Raw genomic sequence first — 10,891 nt, 5'->3', positions numbered from 1 at the left:
ACATTGCAAAGGACTGATGACAATTTAGATTTCTGAGAATCAAACAGGAGCGTATTTTTTGAGACACTAACACGGGTTATTTAACAAAATGTCCCAGTTTTGTCTCTCTTCTCTAATAGGTAATACATGTAGTCATGTTGCTTAAACAGAATTTTCTTGTAAAAGATGGAAAGCAGAAGAGAAAAGGAGAAGTGGGAATTTAGCAGTACCACTATTTTTTTGTGTTTTTTTCATGTTAACAGTTTCAGACAGTAAGTAGCAAAAAGCAAGAGTGTCCAAGCTAGAACTTCACACTGGCTCAGTGAAAACTGCTTTAAGAGCCGTACCATACCAGCAGTATCAGTTAAAACACACAGTTTGGCTAACTTCAATATTCACTGCTGTACCACAGATTTCTATGACACGAACATATTTTGGACTTACAGTCGTCAGTGTAAGACACAGACACAAACCAAAACATTCAGACTCCATTCTGACCTCTAGGTTCAGGGTATGTCAGGAAGTTGTTGAGACAACTGGGTCACATTCAGGTTCCTCCTCATTGTTTGGGAATCCAGAAAGAAACAAGAAAAACCAAACACAACTGACACAAAATACACAAAACTCTGAAAGTACACTATCTTGTTATAGGCAGGAAGAAGTTTGAAATATAACAGGATAAGCCTTGGACGCTTGCCATGATCATTATTGGTAAAAGTCACTCTGTGAAAAAGAAGTCAAAATGAAACAGTAGGAAGACAGTCGCCCAACTCAAGCGAAACACATGTATCATTTGAATACAGACTATGTGCAAAGGAGTGCCTGAGCTCTGGACTCACACACTGATTTATCATGCTAGGCACAGCTTTGACTGAGGTATGCATAACATCCTCACCCACAAAGCCTGACACTGACCATTATCTGTATTGTATGTGTTGGCCAGATGCATCATGTTGCTACTCAGATGTATTCCCTTGTTGCACTGATATGCTTGCTTTTCTATGTAATATCCATCCATCCAGTTCAGCGGGGACGCTGGCGCATGTCTTGGCTGATATAGGGAGAGAGGCAGGGTACATCGTGGACAGGTCACCAGTTTGTTGCAAAGCTAACACAGAGAGAGACAGACAACCATTCACACTCACATTGAATCCTATGGGAAATTTAGAATTAACAACCTAACCCCACTAAATGCATGTCTTTGGACTGTGGGAGGAAGCCGGAATAACAGGAGAGAACCCACACAGACACTGGGAAAACATGCAAACTCCAAACAGAAAGGCCCCGGTGGATTTGAAGGCAGGATCTTATTGCTGTGAGACAACAGTGCTAACCACTGTGCCATTATGTAGCTTTTCTGTTTAATATTAGGTACTTTTTAGTGAAGTTACATTGTGATAGCTTTTATTCATAGATTTTATTTTATATTTATCAGGCAAAAACAGTGCTACCACTTTAGAACTATTTCATATACACCTATGAACACATCACTGTAGGCTACATATAATGACCAACAAAAAAAGCCAAACATTTGTGTCCAGAGCTCTGTAATTTAGAGATCTGAACATACTTGTTATTTGTGAGTTGGGTTATTGAAAAACTTCCAATAATGTAAAGCAAAAAAAAAGAGTAAGAAAAAAGCATTTTTCTGTATTTGTCTGTGACTTTGCATATAGATCGATACCAGTGATACAAGTAGTATCACTGGTCTGATCTGATAACAATACCAGCATTGATATCTATATCTGTTTCTCATGTAAACATGACAAAATGTTGCTCTTACACTTTATATTTTAGGCACTGAATCTTTGTCTACAATAATCATGATATGAAATTAAGACTGCAGCCTGCACAGGCCTGAAAATTACACCATGAATGTCAACTGGAAACAAAACAAGTCACTGAAAAAATTAGCAGTCTGTTTTATTTTATGACACTGCTCTTGCAACATGTTTCCATTCCTTCATATTTTCAGAGCAAAAATCAACCCTCACAGATCTTGATAGGTCATAAATGTATGAGTGTGTGTGTAGCCAAGCACGTCATAGTATAGTTTCAAAAGACTGTTTCCTGTTACACCGTGCAACAGGAAACCTTTAAAAGATGTAAAGTTTTTGGTTTGTAGAAGCATGTGGTGTATTTTTTCCAGTACTGTAGTGCTTAATCTGTCCTTTTATTGAATCAAAGTGCACTAGGCCTCCGCTCTGGGGAATTACATACAGACTATATACTATGTAGAGGAAACAAAATAGTAGAAGCCTTCTTTGTTTAATTCTTTCTAAATACAGCTCAATGCTGTTACCATTGTTACATTGTCTAAAAAACATAAGCAGCCAGAGGCTAAAACCATGAATATGTCATCATCATCATAATCAGCAGACTGTGTGCCTATGGGAGGGTATATCAGCTGGCAGGACACTGTAAAACAATGACTAGCCTCACAATCTAAACTTTTAACCCTCTGTCTGTTCCCACACTACGTCTAAAAGAGGAGAAAGTTCAAGTGACAAGTGAGCTATGGCAAAAAGAGACATAAATTATCAGGGTTGCATAATCTAGTAGCATATTGCTGCAGCTGTGCAGTCGTCAGAAATACTGGATTTCATCTGTCACCACACCGCACCCCTCAAAAAGTTAGTTCCTAAAAAGAAACTTCTGGTTGTACTCCCATAAAAACTTCTGCGTCAGAGGACTGATCTTATTACTGTGTGTGTTAGAGTGAGCGAGAGAGAGAGAGAGAGAGAGAGAGAGAGAGAGAGAGAAACTCCTCCCAACTAAAATTCACAGTCACCACACTATGTCACCCCAGTAGTCAGACAGGCAGAAAGAGAAAGGGGATAGTTCAGTCTGTGAAGGGATGTGTGTTGTTGGGGAGTGCTTCAGTCGCTGAGTTATTGGTTTGCTGCTGTCAGCATAAACGTTAGCTACTTTTTCTATATCAGTTCATTTGACTGGTGGATTAATATTTATTATTTTTCAGTTTTTTAAATTACAGAAACAAGTTAAAGAACCTTTGAAAGAGTTGAGAAGAAGAGAAAAGGTTGGGACAACCTAAAAGTAGATAATTCTGCAGTTTTTGTCTGGGTTGGTTAAACTTTCTTGAAACGGGTAAGGACTCTTTTTGCTTCTTCACCATGACGTGCAGATGGAAGCTTCTTATACTGGGTGAGTCACATATGTGGGAGATGGAATGAAAAACATTATCTTTTAAGATTTTTTTTGTAAGGATCTGAATTTAGGATGAAACTTAGACAAAAACATTTTCAACATTTTCATTGAACTGCTGTCTAGTAATACTTAAGCTGTCTAAAATAATGTCTATGTCTAAACAGCAGTTTTTGCTTTTCGGACATAGAAACTCTTGCTTTTTGTTGCATTTGTTTAGTCACTTTTCTTTGAGATAAAGTCAGCCAGCATATTGTCATTGACAAAATTATAGTAAATGAATAAAAGTTCTCAGAGATTTTCTCAATTTTTTGTCGAATATCTCATTTCATCTAAGCTATAATTCCAATTTTTCATGAGACATTACAACCATGTCACATTCGTGCAAAAGGGGGCAACTCACCCAACAAATTCCATGATATAAAAGCCCAGTTATTACTTTCTTGGCTGACTGCGCATCATGCTACACATTAATTCTCACTTCATTACTGTCATGTGGTAAATATTCTTTTTAAAAAGTGTTTCCTTCTTATTTCTGAATGACACAGTTCTGACAGCTGATAGTTTTTCTAAAAAGACACCAGGGACTGTCGTTTTAGTGCACAGCACTGCTGCCCTTTTGTGAAGAAGCTGAATGACCGCCTTGTACATGTGCAGGTTTCCTTTGAGAGCTTTACTAACCATACACTAAGTCAGGGTTCGAGACTTGTTTAGAAAAGAGATTCTTAAAGGTTTCACTGGTTAAAAAACTAATATTAAGTTGACCTTTATACTTAATGTTTCTTCTCTTCTCCCCATCCTCCACCATCCTGTCAGCTATACAGAAAGTTATATTAAGCAATTGAACAATTTAGCAATGTTTTAACTTCTTCAAATTAAGTCAGGAAACAAATGATTAAGTGTTGCTGCATCTAGCAACCAAACGTTTTAAACTGGCAACAGTTTTCTTTCATGGAAAAAAATAAACTGTAAATACAATGACAGGTGTTTCATTCTCCACCCCCACCCCAAAAACGAAAAAGATGCAGCATATTTCTGAGCCATAACAATAAATTAGTTATTTGTTTCAAAGATTACAGTAAATTTCTTTGTGTTTTTAAATAGCCAACTTTATACGGTGCAGTATAAAGTGCACATCAGGTGTCAGTTAGGAGTTCAAAGTAAATGGTCTGTGCAAACTCGCAGATGTAATAATGGTTTGTTTTTGTGCTCTGTCATGTAATGTTTTCTCACTCATAGGAAGCACAGTTCTCCAGACACCAATGTGCTGTTTATTTTGAATCATATTTCAGACGCAGGAATAATGTGAGGAAATTATGATAGAGAATGAGGGCCTTTGCTTCTTCTTCCCAGACTTTTTACTATCACAACCATTTTTGTGCAATTTATATGATAAACAAAATTCATAATCAGAATAAAACATCAGAATAGATTAATGTTCAAAAGTTACTGAACTATAGTATACAAAGCTGACAGTTCTCTGCTTGTTTTTTAGCTCTGTCTTTCTTCCTCATCATGGTGCTGTCAATATCAGCAGGCTGCCCTCTAGGATTTTCAGCAAAGAAAAAAGAGTGCATTGGTATGACAAACTTTACAAAACAAAATATCTGACACTTAATCAGTAATGGAAAATGTGCAAGCTGAGCAATGTGTGCATTTTTTTTATTTAATAAATAATCTAATATTATCTATTAAATAATTTTATTAAAAAAGAAATAATTAAGATGTGTTTTAAACTTTTTCTATCAAAAGTTTGAGTTTTGATTTTTCAAGACATTTTTTTTAATCTGTAACAAAATCATATCAAAAAAAATATTTATGCAAATACATCTTTTCTAATGTTTGTGTCTTTACAAAGATATAAACGAATGCAATGATGATGTGAAGCCATGTGGACAACATACAAACTGCACAAACACAATTGGGAGCTACTACTGCCAATGTAAAGATGGTTTCAAAAGAAAGACAGGGGAGGTGAATTTTACAACTGGTGCATGCGAAGGTAAGTCATCTCAAATTTATGGTGATAACAACTCTGTGGTTGATTTGGAGAAAGTTTATGTCATACAGTCATAACTTATGTAAAGATTAAAGGTCTCTTCTTTTTTAAAAGATATCCGAGAATGTTCGGAAAACAAAGCCAAATGTGGATCTAACGCCAAATGTGTGAATACTATCCCCTATTACTTGTGCACCTGTGATGATGGATTCATTTCTACTACTGGGAATAAAAGCTTTCATCACGATCAAAATGCTACATGTGAAGGTAAAATGTTGTTCTCATTGGTGCTTCCATTTTAGAGTGAGCTCTTCAGTTTAAGGTGATGGCAGAGGATTTTTTTTCAGAGGTATTCTTACATGTCTTCTTCCTGCTGCTCTAGATATTAACGAATGTCAAAAAGGAAATCCCTGTGGTCAGAATGGATTATGTAACAACACACAAGGCAGTTATTACTGCATGTGCAACGCAGGGTTCACTAACTATGGCAACAAAACGGCACGGTGCACTGGTGAGAATACTGTCCATCATCCATTATTAAACTGGGGTTCTTCCCAGTAAATGCAACAGAAACAAACAGAACACTTATTGAATACCTCTGGTCATCCGTAAGCAAATTTGTTCATTAAACTTTCTTTCTTCAGAATCGAACTGTGATGTTTTCAAAGCTCTAAACGGGCTGGAAGAGGTAACTCCACATCACAAATACTATAAAGTATCAAAATTCAGCACAGATTATGAATAGAGTTGTCTCACATTTTTGTTTTATCCACCACCAATCTCTCTTCTAGAAACTTCCCATTGTGAAGCAGCTCAATAAAAGCTGTCAGGAGCTCACAGGGGACAAAAGTCAGAATCCATCTGATCGGACAAACCAGACTGAAGAGGACTTATTGACGGTACTACTAAATTCAGAACATTTTAACCTTACTGCAAAAAAAAATCATCAAGTTTCTTGAAACCAGGCAGGAAAATAATGCTCTGCCTCTTTCAAACTGTCACATGATGCTCAGATGTCTCATAGACCGTTTACACTGAGGTAGCCTGAAAGTCTGCCTCAGTCTGCCTCTGTTTCTTGTTTCTCATGGTCTCCTCTCTCATTCCTCTCTTTGTCTTTAGAGATTGCAGTCAGAAATAGATCAGCTCTTGTCCAGTAAATTTCTCAAAGACAGAAGAAGAGTCTCCATCTTTCTGGATTTGGTGGAGAATGTTCTGAGGCTAATTGGAGCCATGACGAAGATGCCAGGGAGAAACACAACTTCCACTCACACAGGTTTAATAAAAATTTGCATTTGCAGCAGAATTTAAAAGAAAAACAAACCAACAAACAAATATGTCCAATTCAGGTAGATATGTTCAAATATGATAGGAGCTTTTGCCTAGAGCTTGTACATTTATTATTAATTACATTTTCTTCAGCATTATTGAACAAGCAGTGTAAGATAAGAAAAAACAACAACATTTATCTGGTTTCAGAGCTGAAAATGCTGGTACATCATGGGCCTGTTATATCCAAAAGAAACACAACTTTATCAACTAAGCATGCTCAGTTGGACATCCAGATGGAAATGGCGGCTGGAGAACCTGCCTATTACCCTGGTAATGACAACGAATATCAAATTTGTAGCCAATTTTATCACGTTATGACACACTCCAATTATTTTCTCCTTTTATTGTTTCAGGCTTTACAACAGTGTCCTTGATGAGCTACTCAAACCTGGAAGACTCTACAGATACCTTCTTTGATGGGATCAAACCACAAAAGTACCAGAGCTTTAAAATAAACTCCAAAGTGGTGACTGTCACTGTTAGCAACAGAAATACAAGCCACCTCAAAACGCCAGTGAATCTGACTTTGGACCACTTGATACAGGTAAAGAGGAGAGCTTACTACTAATGTTTAGGGACTGTGTTAATCTACGTTGACAAACAGGAACAACAGAACAGTCAGTATCTCTGGTGTACATCTGTTTAACAGAAAAATCAAACGCACATCTGTGTGTTCTGGGATTCCTCGGTGAACGGAGGATCATGGTCTGATCGTGGCTGCGATGTGGTGAAGTCAAACCCGGAATATACTGTGTGTTCCTGTAATCACCTGAGCAGCTTTGCTGTACTGATGGCCCTCTATGAGATGGAGGTTAAAACTAATTATATATACCATAATGCTTTTAGTTCAGAATAAGTTTAAACTTCAACCCATTTTCATACAATAATGTTACCATTCTTTCTCTTCCACAATAGAATAAGTTCGAGTTGCAGCTGATCACCTGGGTGGGCCTGTCCATTTCACTGATTTTCTTATTCATCTCCATCCTGACATTCTCAATGATCCGCTCCATTAAAAGCACAAGAACCACCATCCACCTGCATCTCTGCATCAGCCTCTTCATTGCAAACCTTGTCTTTCTAGCGGGAATCTCTCAGACAGCGAACAAGGTAAACAGAAACTCCACTTGCCATCAGCATGTGTGCATTAGCAGAAGTTTCTGCCACCTTCAAATATAACAGAGAACTGTATACTAAGTTGCAGCAAAGCTACTGTTAAATACCCCAACTCTTTGATCTTTGGGCTGAAGGAATAACAACACTCAGTGTATAAATGCTCAATCAACAATCTCTTTAATCTATACAATTCTCTTTATTCCATACAACACTTTGAGCATTACAAATGTCCGAATGGGAGATGTGCACGGGAGGGTGTCCGGCAAAATCTCAAAGTGTCTGACTGTTTCTCACATTCTTATAGCTTCAGCCCTCCTCCAAACTAAGCATTCACATTCTTTCTCTCTCAGTGAGCCTAAGTTACAACCTTGGCTTCCTGTGCAATATGTTTTGTTCTTTCTACAATCAGAAAAGCAAAGCCACGATTCTCTGCAAACAGTATTCTCTTTACAAATCAACAGTACGAAGTACCATAGGATAGTGTAATTCATTCACAGTAAATCAGCAGTCAAATGTAATACAAACCAGCCTAATCAATCTAATAATTTCACCTTCTAACTATAGTATAATGCAACCGAAAACTATATAATGATTTCATAAGCTTAAATCAGAGGTATAATGTAACATAAGACAGTGTAATAATCTCACACTACTGAATTATTCATAAGAGATATTAATAAGAGATATATAATAGACACATAAACAATTGAAAAATTTCTAGACATTTCTCCCTCTTCATATTCATCCACATTATTCATGTCTGTTACCCTGATCCTCCTCTTTCCTTCACTTTCCCTATTAGGCTGGCTGTGCAGTGGTAGCAGGAATCTTGCATTTCTGCTACCTGGCAGCGTTTTGCTGGATGTGTCTGGAGGGCATTCAGCTGTTCAGGATGGTTGTCCTCGTCTTCAACACCACCTTTAAAACCCTCCACATGATGGCAGTTGGCTATGGTGTTCCAGCTGTTATCGTTACCATCTCTGTCTTAGCTAATTCTGGAGGATATGGCACTAAGAGATAGTAAGTTTTCCCAGTTCCAATTATATTGTTCTATCGTTAATTCAAGTTTGAATTACTTACTTACTTACTAAACTCTTGATGTGCATTTCAGTTGTTGGCTAAATCTGGAAATCATTTGGAGTTTCTTCGGCCCTGTCTGTGTCATCATCATTGTAAGTATTTAAATAATTATTGAGTTTAATGTGATCCAAAATGGTGACTTGTGTTATGTTTAAACCTCATCTCTTTGGTCTTTCAGATAAACATTTTCTTCTTTCTCATAACTGTGTGGAAGTTAGCACAGAAGTTCTCAAGTTTAAACCCTGATCTTGATAATCTGCACAAAATAAAGTAAGTCACAACTCAAGCTGCCCACACTAAACGCCCCATGCAATTGCTGTGTGGAAAGTATAACGTAATCTATTGCCTCACCAAAGTACCTAGCACATGACATGTATGCATCTTTGTTGCCTCCTGCAGGGCATTCACCATTACTGCAGTGGCACAGCTGTGCGTTTTGGGCATCATGTGGATCTTTGGTTGTTTCCAGTTTGAGGAAAGCACTGTAGCCATGTCTTACCTGTTCACCATTTTTGGCAGCCTTCAGGGTGTTATGCTCTTTATCATGCACTGTCTGTTTTCCAAACAGGTTAGTCACATTTGTCTCAAAAGTAAGGGACGAGTTCTGCTGTCTTTAGTGATGCCCATACTAAAGATTTTCTGAATTTAGGTGAGAGAAGAATATGAAAACATCCTGGCCAGATTCTGTGTGCCTCAGAAGAAGAGCTACAAAGAGTTCAATTACTCCAGCAAAGCTCAAGTAAGCAGCTATTTATATTTTGTTTTCCTTTTTTGACTTTGTCACTAAGCAATATTAAAGTGAAATCAAACATTTATTATAGAACATTCATTTTGATTTGATTCATTTCATTTCATTTTCATTCATTTTGAACATTTGATCTATTATGGAACAACTACTTAAATTTTAAACCCTAACGAAACTCAATTCTTTCCCATTGGTTAAAGAAGAAAATAAAATGTTATACTTAATACTTTTTCATACTTATGCAACTGTTCCTCAACTGTTCCCTATACTTAAGGAACAGTTGAGATGGTTTTCACAGCTGATTGAACTATGCCCCTTTGTCATCTTCAGGCATCCAAGAGCAGCCAGGACACAGGAGAGTCTCATTTTTGAGAAGCTAAAACCTGACTTGAGACAAACTCTGATTTGCTGGAGACTTTCAGTCATTGGGACATATTGACATCGCACTTATAACGCATCTGTTTGCACCTGTTTGCTTTGTTGCAAAATGTTGTAAATATTATCATTCTTTACTATGTGTGGGCCTTTTATTTTAAGTCACTGAGTTATCTATTCAAATCATTGCAACTTACAAAATCCTTACAAAAGAAGCATTTTGTTAAGTTTTTCAAACAGGAAATTATGTAAGTAGTTTTAGAAGCATAAATCTACAAGTATTAAAAATTTCAGATATGAAAAAATGTTTTCAGATTATCATAATTGTGTAAAGACCTGTTGTATCAGGTAAATCTAATAATGCTAATTCTTTAATTCAGGTACTGTATTTAATGAGCAATCTGAAACATATTTGCTGAAAAGCACCTTCTTCAACCACTTCCTCAAGCTTCTGAAAGACCCACAATAAGAGGACAATTATGAGACCGAAACATATATTTAAATGTTTTAAAAGTTTGTGTTTATATTGCTGAGCAATTTTCCTGTGTTTTCATTCTTGACTGCATCCATTCTCTGTGTTTTATCATGAAGCTATTTTAGAAGATTGTAAAATTTTTTTAATGCATTTACAGTTTGCAATTACTTCTTTATTTATGTTTATTGTTAAAAACGTTTTTTTAATTATTTTTTTAATGTTCTCCTAAAGGTTTTAGGGTAAATACATATTCTGATGTATATCATCTTTAGTGATTTTAAAATGTATCGCATTTGATATAGAGAATAAACTAGCAATGAACACCAGAAAGTCAACTTTTTGGCCATTATTTCAGAACACAAAGCTTTAATTCAATGTTAAAGCATTTTCATAATACAGACTGCACCTTATGGTGTAATTTCCCCATATTTCGCATATGATTTCAATGTCATCTTTTTGAAATCAGGGTATAATTTTCATAAAGTACGTCCTTAGTAGACAATAACTTTAAGTTTTATTATATATATTATATAATATATTTATTATATTATATATTTTAGAGGAAAAAGACATTTGAAGACATTTTAAGTACTATATAATTTCAGTGTATTTTAGAAAAAAAGAGCAA

General features: G+C 36.3%; 1 protein-coding gene across 1 annotated transcript; it reads left to right on the top strand.

Annotated features, from left to right (window-relative positions):
* The first annotated feature begins 2,731 nt into the window (after positions 1–2,731).
* On the top strand, positions 2,732–10,609 carry LOC309705385 (adhesion G protein-coupled receptor E5-like). The gene is made up of 18 exons (XM_082531179.1): positions 2,732–3,144; positions 4,640–4,723; positions 5,003–5,146; positions 5,258–5,410; positions 5,526–5,654; positions 5,788–5,831; positions 5,935–6,042; positions 6,263–6,416; positions 6,620–6,742; positions 6,826–7,016; positions 7,122–7,283; positions 7,388–7,582; positions 8,391–8,608; positions 8,700–8,760; positions 8,847–8,938; positions 9,068–9,236; positions 9,318–9,407; positions 9,744–10,609. Exons 1-18 carry the CDS (start codon positions 3,114–3,116, stop codon positions 9,783–9,785), a joined length of 2,190 nt encoding a protein of 729 aa, XP_082387305.1. The 5' UTR covers positions 2,732–3,113; the 3' UTR covers positions 9,786–10,609.
* The last annotated feature ends 282 nt before the right edge of the window (positions 10,610–10,891 follow it).

The sequence above is a fragment of the Aulonocara stuartgranti genome (genome assembly GCF_965226115.1).
Source record: "Aulonocara stuartgranti genome assembly, chromosome: 4".
Lineage (NCBI taxonomy): Eukaryota > Metazoa > Chordata > Actinopteri > Cichliformes > Cichlidae > Aulonocara > Aulonocara stuartgranti.
Note: the sequence above shows the minus strand (reverse complement) of the source record. Positions and strands in the feature narration are given on the sequence as shown.